The following is a 15,157-nucleotide window of genomic DNA, read 5'->3' on the forward strand; positions in this document are numbered from 1 at the left end:
GAACCGGGACCCTGTGGGGAAGGGAGGCCCCGCTGGAGGCCTCTCGGGATGGACAGGAGGAACAGATGGTCCCAGGCTCCACAGGCGGCAGCTGCCCCCAGTTCCCATCAGAGAGCTCTTTGGGTTGTGCTGGTTCTTGCACGTGTGCACTGCCTTTGGCACCGTGCGTGTGCGCGTGCATGCCCATGCCAGAGACATGTGTAGAATGCTTGGGTGGTTCCTGTGGGGGTGGAGGGCATACAGGTCATTAATTAACTCTAATTAAGCGTAAAGCACCGTGTTTATATCCCACAACGTCCTGAGGGACTGGGGGAGCCGCTGAGAAGACGCGCCCTGTGGGAGCGTGGAAGGGAAAAGAAAATTCTGGCTTCCTCTGCTGCGTCCAGAGGCCAAACGCACACAGTGCCAGCCCCACCCTGCTCTAAACCAGGTCACACAGAAGGGGCAGCTCCAGTGAGGACTAGAAAACCACCTTTCACAAACGGCTGGCACGGCCTCAGAGGCACGTGGCCTGGGCTAAATTAAGCAAAGAGTAAGCAAGCATCAAAGGCCAGGGATTTTCAGAGCACATTGTTCAAGCCACCAGACTCAAGCTACAAAGAGCTGCCCTTTCTAGTTCTTTCTTTTAATCTAGTTTTAAAGATATCTGAAGCCTCTGCATCACTGCTCTCAGTGGAGGCACTTGGAGAGTTTTTAAATGCAGGAGGAGAATAGCAAAGGGATGTCGGATTTCTTCTGGAGGTCATGAAAATGTTCTAAAATCGACAGCGGTGATGGTTGCACGTATCTGAATGCACACTTTAAATGAGTGAATTGTATGGCATGTGAATTAAATATCAATACAGCCTTTTTTTTTTTTTTAGCCTAAATAAATGAGGAACTGGAGGGGTGGGGGGCATGGGGCAGCAGCTCCCCCAGGACGGCAGGGGTGGAAGGGCTGGCTGGCAGCCGGAGCCTCCCACCAGGCCTCTGGGGACGCAGCTGTCCTAGTTTCCTACAGGCTGCCAGCCGGCTTCCATCGCTTCATGTCCGCTTCTGAGGCCCATGCTGGGGAGGCCCAACAGCTGGCAGCTCAGCTCTCATAACGCAGAGGGGGGTGCTCAGCCTAGGACTTCCTTCCTCCCTTAGTGCCTGGGCTGAGCCAGCATCTCTGGGCTCCCCACAGTACCCCCAGAAGGTGGGGATTCATCCTCGTTGCCTCCAGACCCCAGCCTCTGCTCCAGCCCTGAGATGGGCCCCATCAGACAACCAAGGGTTGAGAGGAACCCAGGGAGTGAGAAGGAAAGAGGTGCAAACTCTGCAAGGTTCTCTGGAATACCCGGCTGGAGGTCACAGGATTAATCCCCATGGTGAGGGAGGGTTATGCTTTGGTCTCCCAGGTGTTTGGGGCTCCAGCTCTCACTCCCACAGTGGGAGGCACCAGCTATGGGAATCTGTCCACAACAGTGCAGAACTTTCTCTACTTTCTTCTGGGTGGGAAGGATATATATGCTCAGGTGCTCAACCAGGCAGGCCATGCTGTCTCCTTTCTCCCTGCCCTGCCCTCACGGTCACACCCAGAGCCCGCTCGTGGCAGTGCCATGATAAACAGGCTGGGTGCTGCCCATCATTCCATGGTCTGGTGTTAGGTGTGACCACAGCACCCTCTGATCAAGGCCAGGAAAGTGGTCGCTCCCCTGACTGTTCTGGTGGTAGAGGGAAGGAGGTCGGGGATGGGTAAAGACGTACCAGCTACAGCCCAGTGCCCTCTGGGTGTCCCTGCTCAGCCCTGCCTCACTGGGAACATACGGTCAGGAGCTGCCCACCTCCAAAACCCCCGACACCCTCCAGAGAGGCTCGGGACAAGCTGGGGTGATGGCAGGTCAAGAGCGGTGAGACCCAGACAGCTGTGGAGGTCATTCAGGTTCTCTGCCCCCCACTGGGTTCAAGGTGCCGCACTTCTGCTTCTAATGCCCGGGCCCTTGGGGCCAACAGCTCTGCACCCAGCTCTCCAACGCACGGCCACTCGACCCTGCACAAGCAGAAAAGCTGCTTCAGTCCAACTACTGGGTCATGCCTGGCATGACCCAGAAGCCTCATCCAGGGGCAGCGGTTGATGGAGAGTTTCTTCCTTACACTCTGGAGTCTGTTTATCTTTCGCTGCCTGGCGGTGACCATGGTCTGTGCACTTTCCTGAGAACCCCGTGTGAAGTTATGAGCCTGATGACTTGTCCTCATTTGTCACCACAAGTGGATTCTTAGAGTTAAGAGGTAGCCTGCAGGGCTGGAGACTGAACTTATTACATTGTGATTCAGAGAAATCTGTCTTCTCCTCTTGGTGAAGAAAAACTGGAGTTGGGAACTCACCTCCTCCTGGAACCTGACCTTGACTGCACCTCACCTCTTCCTCCATCACACGCTGCCCCTTTCTGCCACCATCAACAGCCAGGCTGCTCCTTCCCTATCCTCGCCATTGGCCCATTTCTTGTTTTACAAAATTGCATGGCATTACAGTTGGCAGGGACATCATTTTTCTTTATATGGTATTTTCCCCCTTGATTATAAAAAAAGAAAAAGAAAATTTGTGAGCTAGGGAAAAAAAGAGTCCCATCCCTCAGAGGACATATGAATTAATATGTTAATATTTCTATTTCCTTCCAGATTTTTCCAGGCCTATGTTTTTCATTGTGGAGATCTTACTGCACTTAGTTTTGTATCTCATTTTTTAATTTTTTGAATTATGTATCACGGGCATATGACAGCACAGCCCATCATGAGCCTCCAAAGAGCTGAGATCCCTGAAGGTGAAGGTCCTTCCTGGGTTGCACACTGAGACCTTCCCAACAGGGCCCCACGAAGGGGACAACCCACCCAAGGGGAAGGAACACACTTCACCCCGTGGGGCCCTCAGGGTTTGGGGATAATGGAAACTCTCACCCCTGACCTCAGGCCCACGGCATCCTCAGCTGTAAGAGCTAAGGGTCCCTGGAGGTTTCGTCTTAGTTCTCTCCCTGGAAAAGAGTGGTGTCACAGGCCCTGTGGACCTACCCGGCACTGGAAAATAAGTCAACCGCCTTTGTGAAAGCACCTGGGAAACCAGAACTGCTGTTCACTTAGGGGATTGTTTATTAAACCACTGATGCTGCTAACCCTGGCCTGGACCTGGGCTTTAGTCAGTAAAGCACTCATAACTCTGGAAAGCTGTGGGCTGGCCAGGAGCCCTGCTGACTGCACAAAAATGCATCCCCATTCGCAAATGGAATAAACATCTCTCTCCCCTCAGGGCTGCTGAAAAATGAACCAATACCCTGGAACTGCCAGCCCAGAGCAGATGGTCTGAAAAGCAGAAAAGAGAAAAAGGGAGGAACAGGTAGCAAAACTAGATTGGGAAGACAACCAGTGGGACAAGGCAATCTACAGATTCAATGTGATCCCCTATCAAAATTCAGATGGCATCTTTCACAGAAATAGAAAAAAAAAATCCTCAAATTCATATGGAACCACAACAAACCCCAATAGCCAAAGCAATCTTGAGCAAGAAGAACAAAGCTGGAGGCATCACTCTTCATGATTTCAATATTGCAAAGCTATAGTTACCAAAACAGTATGGTGTTGACATAAAAATAGACACACAGGTCAATGGAACAGAATAGAGAGCCTGGAAATACACCCACACATACATGGCCAACTGATTTCCAGCAAAGATGCCAAGAATATACAACAGGGAAAGGACAATCTCTTTAATAAATGGTGTTGAGAAAACTGGAAATCCACGTGCTAAAGAATGAAATTAGACCCTTATCTTATACCATAGACAAAAATCAACTCAAGACGAATGAAAGACTTAAATATAAGATCTGAAATTGTAGAACTAACTCCTAGAAGAAAATATAGGGAAAAACTCCTTGACATTGGTCTTAGCAGTGATTTTTGGATCTGACATCAAACATTATAGGCAATGTCGCCTATAGCAAAAATAAATAAATGGGACTACATCAAACAAAAAAGTTTCTTCACGGCAAAATAATCAAAAAAGTAAAAAGGCAAACTATGAAAATATCTGTAAACCATATATCTGATAAGAGGTTAATATCCAAAATATACAAGGAACCCTTACAACTGAATAGCAAAAAAAAACAAATACAGTTGACCCTTGAACACTGTAGAGATTAGGGATGTCAACATCCAACACAGTTGAAAATCTGCATACTGCTATTTCTGCCTCAAACGCAAAGGAAATGATAAATAACTCACCCAAGGGCAGGAAGCTAAAACAGCTTAAATAGAGTCAGGACTCAAACCCTAGTTCTTTTGACTCCACATATTGTAATCTCTAACCGAACATAAACTTTTCCTCACACTTAGTTATTTAAGGATCTGTAAAATGAAATACAGGTACTATATTTATTGAAAAAACTCTGTGTATAAGTGGACATACACATTTCAAATCCATGTTGTTCAAGGGTCAACTGTAATCTGAGTAAAAAACAGGCAGAGAACCTGAATAGATATTTTTCCAGAGAAGACATACAAATGGCCAACAGGTATATGAAAAGATGCTCAACATCACTAAACATCAGGGAAACGCAAACTGAAACCACAGTGAGATGTTATCTCACTCCTGTTGGAATGTCTACTATCAAAAAACGAGAGACAAATGTTGGTGAGGAGAAAAGGGAACCTTTGTACACTGTTGATGGGAGTGTAAATTGGTACAATCATTATGGAAAACAGTATGATGATTCCTCAAAAAATTAAAAATAGAACTACCATACGTGGTACAATCCCACTTGTGGGTATATATCCAAAGGAAATGAAATTACTATCTCAAAGAGTTATCTGCCAGGAAAAGAACTCTCATGTTCATTGCAGTATGATTCACAATTGCCAAGATATGGAAACAACGTGTCTGTTGCCAGATGAATGGATAAAGATGTGAGATATATACATATATAGAGAGAGATACAGATACGTAGATATATAGATATACATATATTCTCCATTGTGTGTGTGTATATATATGTATATATATATAAAATGTATATATAATGGAATATTATTCAGCCATAAAAAAGAAGGAAAACCTGCCACTTGTGACAACATGGGTGAACCTCAAGGGGGTTATACTAGGTGAAATAAGTCAGACAGAGAAAGAAAAACACTATATGGAGTCACTTATATGTGGAGTCTAAAAAAAAAAAGTCAAACTCATAGAACCAGCGAGTAGAAAAGTGGTTGCCAGAGGATAGGAGGCGGGTGAAATACGGAGATGTTGGTCAATGGTACAAACTTCCAGTTATAAGATGAATAAGCTCTGAGGATCTAATGTACAGCATGCTGACTATAGTTAATAATACTGTATTATACATTTGAAATTTGCTAAGGGAACAGATCTTAAGTATTCTCATCAAAAAAAAAATAGTTAACTATTTGAGGTGATGGATGTATTAATTAACTTGATTGTGGTAATCCTTTCACAATGTATACGTATCTCAAATCATCACACTGTACAGTTTAAATATATCACAATTTTATTTGTCAATTATTCCCCATAAAGCTAGGGCAGGGGAGAAAAAAAGAACTGAAAAAAAGATTGGAAAGCATCCCTGAGCTGCCTCCATCTTCCTGTGTGCTCTTAGGAGGGCTTCTTAACCTCTCTGTGCCTCAATGACTCCATCAATATGATGGGAATCTCCCCTTCCATCACAAAACAGGAAGAAGACCCCTGGATTCCAAGGGTGTAGACATGCCTGTGGTTAAGGCCCACCCAGCTGGTCTCCCTACTGTCCACTCTCCATTCAGCAGCAAGTAAAATGTGAATCAGATCACATCACTTCCCAGCATAAAACTCTCCAAAGGCTTCCTACTGCCTTTCAAACAAAAATCCAAGGCCCTACCTGTCCTGCCCTAGATCTTCATCTTCTACCCCCTCCCCATCACTCACCTGTTTCAGCCAAGCGGCCTCCACCCTGTGCACAAACCCGCCAAGCTCCCTTCTGCCTCAGTGGCTCCCTCCGCCTGGACCTCTGTTCCCTCTGAGCCTTAGCTGGTTGGCTCCTTTTCAGCAGCATCCTCCCCACCTCCACCCCAGGCACTCTGTTATCAGCCTGTTTTGTTTTCTTGTTCTCCGGTTTACCTGTTCAGTGCCCATCGCCCCAGCCCAGTGGATGTTCCACGAGGGATTATCTGCCCAGCTCTCTGCTGCACCCCCAGTTTGCAGGCCTGGGCGCACACACAGTGCGTGACTAGCAGACACATGGCTGAAAACTGCGCCAGAGGCCCACCTGGTTCCGGAAGATCAGGGCCACCACGCCACCAACGAGCTCGATTATGAGGCAAATCCCAAGGATGTACATAAACTGGAAAACAAAATTCAGAGATTCACCTAGAGGGGAAGCGGAAGTGCCATCTGCGCCGAGCTCAAGCGCAATAAAGAGAATCACCTCTGTCGGAGCTCTTAGCAGCTCCTGGGCCTTTCGCCCCTTCCTCCTGTGAGGACACAGGATGTGGACACACATTCCCGGGAAAGCCTGTCGCTGGAGCTAGTGGTCAGGAAAAGGGACTCAGCTGCCCCAGCCAGACTGTTATCGAGGTTTGTCCCAGGGGTCCTCAGCAGGGTCTAGGTGGAGAAACACAATCCCCTCCACCCACCCCCGACCACAAGCAGAGCTGGTCCTCGCTCTGGCTGACCCAGAGGGGACAGGCTGCGCAGCATTTCCAACTCTGCCTGCAGAGGCTCTCCACAGTGGCTTCCCAGACCCCCAGGGTGGGTGACGGGATGCCTGAGGCTTACAGGATACACCCCCCTTTATCACAGAAACGGGCATTGTCCAAACTGATGTCAATAACTTCCAGGCTCAGGCAGCACCGAGACTATCCTCATAGGGGCTTTTAGGGGCTTCCTGTGTGAGGGGGACAATGAGGTCAAACACACATGTGGTTGCAGAGAAAACAGATCCTCCTACCCGGCACCCCCCACTCTGGGGAGCCATCCATCTCCTGCCAGTAAGCGAGGTAGGGGGGTTGACCTCCCCTGACCCCAGGGCAGGCACTTGGCCAAGCAGGCCCATCAGAGTCCTAGGACCTTGGCCAGAGTTACCAGGAAAGATTCCCCGGAATCAAGAACCATAAGGACTGTTGGCCTGAGGCTGCCGGCCTCCACTGCAAAGAGAGCCTGAGAACAGCATCGGGCGTCAGCTGGGAGGTGGCGAGAGAGAGCGCCTGAGGGCACCGTCTGTGCCCCCGGACGCAGTGCGGGCTTGCTGGTTACATGAGCTACTGACTCAACACCAACAACTTTTCTTGGTTCTGCTTGCTCTCATTTGAGTGTGCTTTCTCCCACCTCCAACCGACAGTCCAGACCAACACAGGGTTTAAGTAAGAAGAACAGTATTCAAATCAGCCTTTCTACGCAGAAGTGGAGGGGGCTGGGCACTCTTGGGCCAACGTGCACAGACAGGCTGACCCAGGAAACCCTCTAAAAGAGCTGGTTTGAGGCAAGGACTGAATAACTGGGATGCCCAAGGGCCCAGGGGTGCTCTCCCCAGCTCTCCTGGGGATGCCAAGGACCCCACCACCACCAGTGGCTGAGGGGTGCGTGGGGCGGACTCACCGCTTGGAGAAGGCACAGGTTGTCGCGAAGGGAAGCCAGCACACCGATGAAGGACACGATGAACATGACAACCCCCAGGAGGATGAGGATGATGGCCGGGGCCAGAAAGGCACTTTCCAGGGTTTTGTATTTCTGCCTCTCGACCTCTGCATAGATCCCCACTGACAGGACCAGGCCCCCGATCAGCTGCGGCAAGAAAGCAAGGAGTGAGAGAGGAGAAGAACTGGCAGTCGCGTGATTTTCCTACAAAGGGCTCGTCTGAGGGCTGTGGTGTCTGCCGTTAGAGGGGCTCACCCCAGGTGACTGGATGTGAGGGAAACTGTTATGGGCTCAACTGTGTCCCCTCAAATTCACATGCTGAAGCCCTAACCCCCAGGACCTCAGAATGGGACTGTACTTGGAGATTGAGGCTTTAAAGAGGTAATTAAGTTAAAATGAGGTCTTATGACTAGGCCTTAATCCAATACAAATGTTGTCCTTAGAAGAAGAGGAGATTAGGATACAGACACACACAGAGAGAAGACCATGCGAAGACACAGGGAGAAGACAGCCATCTACAGACCCAAAGAGAGAGGCCTCAGAGAAAACCAACTCTGCCCACATCTTCATCTTGGACCTCTGGTCTCCAGAGCTGCAAGACAACAGATCTCTGTTGTTTACGCCACCCAGTCTGTGGCACTTTGTTATGGCAGCCCTAGCAAACTAACACAGACCCTATTTGGAAATGCTGCTTTAGAAGAAGGTACTGGTGAGTCAGGGAAAATCCACTGGCTAGAGGGTCAGAGAACCTGGGTTCAAGTCCCAGCTGTGCCACTTGCTAACCCTGGGCGTTGGAGAGGCCTTGGACCACATGCGTCTGTGTTCTCATCTGAAAAATGGCTGACGTTTATCATTTCTGCCCTGCTCACCCCACAGGTTTTTGCAAGGCTTTTGTGAGTTAAGGAAACTGGAAACACTGTAAGTCTGAAAGCCTGGGGCCCCTGGGATGCGTATTACACAGGCAGGTCACCAAGGGAAATTTCAGAACTGCTCAGGGAGATGGGCATTTCACTCAGCACCATAAACATGGAATTTATCTTCAGAAAGACTATCGGGAAGGCTGAAAGTCGGAGCAGGAGGGCTTTTCTGGTGAATTCTTCATCATCAACTTTCCTAAGGGTGGAAAGGTGATCACTGTAACAACCCATCAGAAAAAAAACAGGCAAAAAAAAGCCCTTGGGGGACCCCTTTTTTGCTCTCAGCCTGAAAACTCTCATACCAAATCTTCAGGGAGACTGATCAGCTGACATCACCCCGAACCCTCAGATGAGTCTGTGGCTGCACCGCCACATTGCACTAGGACCCGCAATAGTGTTCTAACTGGCCCCCTTCAGCCTGTTCTCCACAACAGAGTGACAGGCGAAACCTAATCAGGGCAGGCTGGTACTCTGTGCGCCAAGAGTAAAAGCCACAACCCTAATCACAGCCTACACAGCCTGTCTGAGCTCACTTCTCACTCCCCCCACTTCCTCACTCTGCTTTAACTGCATGGGGCTCCTCACTGCTGGTCAAACACACGAAGTGTGCCACCCCAGGGCCTTTGCACAGGCTGTTCCCACTCCCTGGAATGCTCTTCCTCCTGATCTCCATACGGCTCTATGGCTCGCTCCCTCCCTCACCTCCTTTCCGTCTTTGCTCAATCGTTTCCTGCTCAGTGAGGCCTTTGGGGTCATCTTGTTTAAATGTAGAAAATCCCTCTCCTTGAAACTCCCGATCCCATTTTCCTGTTTTACGTTTTTCCTTTGTAATTGCAAGTACTTAACATACTACATTTTTTGCTCTATTTTTTAATTGTTTGTCTTGCCCACAAGAACATAAGCTCCATGCTAGGAGGGATTTTCGACCATTTTGGACATCGTCAGCACCCACAACAGCCCTGACATTTAGGAAGTACAACAGGCATTTACAATCAATGTCTGTCGAATGGATGCAAGCCAGGCTTCCCAAGAGACCCCCTTGGGTTTGAGTCTGCCGCTGTCTACCCAGCCTCCTTCCCGTCCAAGGATTCTGGCTTTCCGGGCCACACATTCCCGAGAGCAGATACCCTGGACTTCACAGAGCAGAAGGCAGTGTGGGAGAGGAGCTGGAAGCCATGGTGCTGTCAGCAAAGGTCTGAGTAAAGGAAATGAGGGATAATACAGACAAGATGTGGGCCAGATGTGCCATGAGCACAGCTACCCTAGAGTCAACATCTGGAACTCCTCAAGTTACTCCTGGTCTACCCCCGCCTTAAATTGGCTACAATGTGCCGTCAGAGTAGATCCCCTTGACTGCCTTCTAAAGAGCGCCAAGACTGTCCTGGGTAAAGGGAAGTGCCTGCTTCTCCTAAGCTTTGACAAGTGGCGGGGATGCCGAAAGTCAAACAGACCAACCTTACTTAGAAACACTGGGTAACGGGATTACTGGGAAGCCATCTCCCTCGGGTCCAGGGTTCTGCTGTATTTCTCAGCTAAGTGACATTCCCCTTAGTTTGAAAGGATAATCTGGGACTACTGAGACCCACTCCCCTGGTCTAAAAGGAATGCCTTCCCAACACACATGGGCCAATAGGTGCGAAAGGCATTGACAAACTTGGCCATGAGCCACTTATTAACAAGTTGGCCATATCAGGAAAACTGTGAGTGAAATGATGTCATCCAAATGACCCAGTTGGGTAAATTTTTTAATTTATAAGACAGGATACACACACACACACACACACACACACACACACACACACACACACACACACACACAGCCCTCTATAGGAATATGGGGACCACAGGAAATAAAACCTACCTTTGATAGGGAAAGATTAACCAGAGTTATTTGGTCAGTTCATGCTCCAAACCCCAGAACACGGTGAAATCATTGTTCAAGGCTGGCCTAAGCCCTGCGGGTTCTCTGAGAACAAGGGCAAGCGGCTTTAGAGAGCCAAATCCTCCCCTTCCGAATTAGTGCAATTACAAGAAATCACTCACTCAACCCTAACCCTGAACCAGACACAGAGCCGAGATCCTTCCACCCCGGGGATCCTTCCACCCCTTCACCCTGGGGATGACGGTTAAAGAAGAACCCCACAAAGAGGTGACATCTTCAGAGCCCAGGCAGGAGTGCAGCCAACATGCAAGGCCATGGGGGCAACAGAGGTGGGGCTTCACCCTCTATCTTGGTAGAAAGTATGATTCTCAGGTTGTCACTGAACCAACAAGATAACATCTTAATATTTTCAGGATTGATTCCATATACTTTTGAGAGTTCTATGTTTCCTGTTGTGAAACAAAAAAAGCTCTTCTTGGGCAGGATGGACACAGGCCCTGACATCTTCCCAGTGCCCTAGCCTGTCCCCCTCCCTCCTTCCCGCTTGAGGCTATGCTTTTGGATTAAAGTACCATAAACCATCTCCAAAACACCAAAGCTGTCATTGGCCTCCATTCTGAGCAGAATTGACCCCAGCCCTCTTTGTAAAGGCCAGTCAGTGGCTTCTTCTATTTTTATAAGCTCCCCGGACACTCCAGAACAGCCTTGCCGGGAGGAAACAAAACTTCCTTTGGTCTGATCTCCCTCCTGTTACAAAAGATCACATTTTCCTTGCTAGTCAGCCTTGCAACATTTCCAGACCACTAAAGCCATAGGAAAGCTACTGTGGCAAACGCAGACCCAAACTTCTGGACTCCCGCACCACTGTGTACTGAGCTATCACAGGTTCGTGTCTCCTGGTCCAGCCCTCCCAGCGGCCAGCAGGCAGTCCCCAGGGCGGCTTCGCACACAGCACACGCTGATCTGGTCTCCTCATTCAAGGGTTCCAGGGGCAGTAGGCACGGGGAGAGGCCGGCATACCCCTCCCAGGCACTTCAAGATTTCCAAATGATATGTACATCTCCGAGGACATCAGTTTATGTTTCCATGTGAGTATAAAATTAACTGTTGATGCTAGCGTGCAATCCCATCCACTCTTCTCTGCTAATTATAGTCTCTCTTCGGGGGCCGGCCACTCCAGCTCCAGCGCAGGAAGTAAATGGCCCATTTGTCAAGCAGGACAGCTTCAGCTAAACATGGCTGGGGATGAGGGGCACACGGCCATGCCCATTTGGGGCCAAAGAGGCAAAGAACATGCTGCTGGTAGCCCACGGGCCAGGACCAGAGCCCCAGACTTTGCAAGCCACATGGCATCTTCAACAGGCTGCATGGGAGCCCTGTCGTCCATTGTGAACCAGGCCCAAAGGTCCCCTCTGAGCCCTGCAGCCTGGAACCGGCTTCTTCCTCTGCAGGCTGAGGCCCAGCTTCACGCAGCTGCTGGGAAGCAGGAGGCCGTGTGAGGCATTCCAGCACCTGCGTCGTCCCCTCCTTCAGGAAGCATCTGGTCCCAGCTGGCTTACCCCCAGCTGGGGCAGGTCTGCACTTTGAGGGGACCTGCAAGGCCTATTTTTACCCACAAAGGCACATGCCAGGCACCTATTGTGTTCCAGACCCTGGGGTCACAAGGGGTCCCAAGACTAGACAATGGGCTAAGTCTGGAGGAGGGGAGATTAAGAGGCTAGAAATGATCGCTATGGCCTGATGGATGGAATTCAGGGGTCTTTACTTTCATTAGCTTTTAACTGAAATGTTCCTGTCACGAAAAAAGAGGAAGAACCTCAGGTCTACGGGAAGCATGCTGCAATCCCTCCCATGGGGAAGGCTCTGGGAATTTGAACAAAACTGAGGGGGAGAAAGGAAACATCAGAAAATCAAGGTGGGCTTCCTGGAGGAGCCAGCGTTTCCTGGAAGGTCCCAAGAACTGTTTCACTCTGAAACCATCTCATGGGTCACTCAAGGCTCCAGGGTTCTGTGTGGCCCAAACAAAGCACTTTTCTGAGTTTTGAGCTTGAAAGGATGTGGGGAGTAGCTAAAATCCAAGGCCTGAGAGAGATTTTAAATAAGATGGGGCTAGCAGGTCCCCGGCATCCAGCCAAGAAACCCCGGACTTCACATCCATCAGCTCTTCTGCCCCAGGACGATCCTGCCTGGCCCTAGGCAGAGCCCACCCTGCAGACAGCCACCTCCTCCTCAGCACACTCTGTATCAGCTTCTCTCACGCACAGATTAGGGCTGGAAGGAGCAGTAGAGGCAAGATAAGAGATGGGAGTTGGCATTCTGGACCTTCATTTATTAGTTCAGTGCCCTTGGCCATGTCACTTCGCCTCTTTGACCCTCACCTTTCACCTGCTGCTATGTACAGAGTGATTATGCTGTGCCAGCATCCTGCAAAGTGCTATACCAGCATGATCTCCCTTGACCATCACACATCCTTACACGTCTAAGAAACAGCCAATCACATTTTACAGACCAGTCTCAGTGAGGCCAAGTGTCACAGAACTTATGAGAGGCAGAGCCAGGATGTGTGGGCAAAACCTGTCTGGCCTGCCACTAAGGCTACCAGATGGGCCTTTCACTTAGATCTGGGAGATAACTGGTCTGAAATGTCTCTGCAAAATACAAAGTTTCCAGTAGCAGAGCAGTGCTCCCAAGAGAATGTTCTGTGATGACAGTAACGTCTAATACGGTAGCCACTAGCCATGTGTGGCTAGTAAGCTCTTGAAATGTGGCTTCTGTGCCTGGGGAGCTGAATTTTTAATTTTACTTCCTTTAAAATAGTTTAGATTTGATCACGTGTAGCTGGTGGCCACCGTATTGGACAGCACAGCTCCAGAGCAGCTCTCATTGGACGCTGCCCTTTACCATTCTCACCTTGCTCCTTTCTGATAGTACAGACCACCCTTATTAAAGAGTCACGTGCCCTAACCATCCTGCCACTAGGTAGAGGAAGTTCAATTCATACTCACTGACTTCATTCAGGAGAAAGCAACCTCTTTTCCCACTTTCCCCAAGAAAGCCCAGTTCCTATTATCCCATCCTTCTTGCGCCTAAGGAAAGCAGGACACACCAGATCCAGCATCCCCAACCCAAACTGATATAGGGCCTATTCTGTCTCCTGGGAAGGTGCCAGACCCATATCTAGGACTACAGGGCAGTATTCTAAGCTCTGGGGCCCTGGACCTCAGCACTAAGTCCAGGCAGCCTGTGCTTGAGGAAAGGGGTTCCTCCCAACCCCAAAGGAAAGCCAGCCCTGGAGGAAACAGCAAAGACTGCCTCTTACGCCAGCAAAAAAGCCAGCCTCTGGTCTTTGTCACTGATACTCTGCTGTCAACTCTGCCTTCACCCTGGACTTCTTTCTTTTTAAAAACCTGGACATCAATGCAGAGAACTTGGTTAACTGCAACACTTGGTCCATGACATCCGCTGACAGTCTGCTTTTGTTTGGAACGTAAGAAGCACCACATATTAACCGGTCCTCCTGTCCTCGCTGATGTGCTACGACTCTGCTGTCACACACTGACTCTCCCAGGTGTCACTCGGTCCCGAAACGAACCTCCCTAGTGTAGTGATACAGTTTTATAACACACCATGGCATCTGCTAGGCCACATCCCTCCTTCCTGTCTTCTTCCGAAGTGTCCTGGATACTCTTAGACCTTGACTCTTGTGTAGATATTTTAGAATCATTGTATCAAGTTCCATGAAAAAACCTGCTAAGGTTTAACTAGAACCGCATTGAATCTATAGATCCCTTCGGGGAGAACTGACATCTTTATCAGGCCTTCCTGCCCAAAAGCATGATTTATTCCTTCTTCATTTACATCACCTTTATTATGACCTCTCTAATAACAGTGCTCTCCACCTCCCTCAAGCTTTTCTGTGGCTGTCTAGGCAGATCTGGGGAGAGACTTGTGGAAGTCTTTCCCAAGCTGCCCCTCCAGCTAGGCCCAGGGTGGGAAACATGGCCTTTGGAAAACAAATCTCTCTAAGAAGCAAAGTGGACACACCAGTCTGTTTTGCTACCCTCCTGTCACCAACAGTTACAAACACTTGATTTAAAAGACTCCCACATGATAAATTAGGAGTTTGGGATTAACATATACACATTACTATATACAAAATAGATAATCAACAAGGACTTACTGTATAGTACACAGAACTCTACTCAATATTCTGTAATAACCTATAATAGAAAAAAATCTGAAAAAGAATGGATATATGTATATGTATAGCTGAATCACTTTACCATACACCTGAAACTAACACAACTTTGTAAATCAACTATATTCCCAAAATAAAATTAAATTAAAAAAATAAAAGACTCCCACATGTTGTCTGTTCTCTATATTGTGAAGTTTTTTAGAGGTCTGCCTTGTCACTTTCTCTATCACTAGATGATCGTCCACATTCTTACAGCTGGGGGGAAAAAAAAAAAAAAAAAGGCTCCCACATGCACACAGCTCATTCCAGGCTGTGAAAGAGCTAAACTGGGAGGTTTGCAAGCCCCAGCTACTCAACCCAGCCGGGCAGAGTGGAATTTCTAATCACAAACCAGCACAAACATATAAAACACTGTGGGTAGGAGCTGACAGAGCCCGGACTCTCTTTGGGAAGAGTTTAGGGGCAGGCAGATGGGGAGTGGTGTAACAAACAAGTGGTAAAAATCTTCTGAGACAAGAGGCCTGGCAGTC

The 15,157-nt window shown here is 48.8% G+C and overlaps 1 protein-coding gene across 2 annotated transcripts in view; it reads right to left on the reverse strand.

Moving 5' to 3' along the window:
• The window catches only part of TSPAN15 (tetraspanin 15), a gene marked incomplete at both ends in the record, with an annotated part of 48,704 nt that overhangs the window by 12,164 nt on the left and 21,383 nt on the right, over window positions 1–15,157 (reverse strand). The window contains 2 exons of one of the 2 annotated variants that reach the window (XM_082854097.1): window positions 6,264–6,338; window positions 7,592–7,777. The exons of the other annotated variant lie outside the window; for it this stretch is intronic. Coding sequence (XP_082710223.1) covers window positions 6,264–6,338; window positions 7,592–7,777 — 261 coding nt within the window. The remainder of the gene's footprint in view (window positions 1–6,263; window positions 6,339–7,591; window positions 7,778–15,157) is intronic. 2 annotated transcript variants of the gene reach the window in all.

This window comes from Leucopleurus acutus, assembly GCF_964270905.1.
Source record: "Leucopleurus acutus genome assembly, chromosome: 14".
NCBI classification, from domain to species: Eukaryota; Metazoa; Chordata; class Mammalia; order Artiodactyla; family Delphinidae; genus Leucopleurus; species Leucopleurus acutus.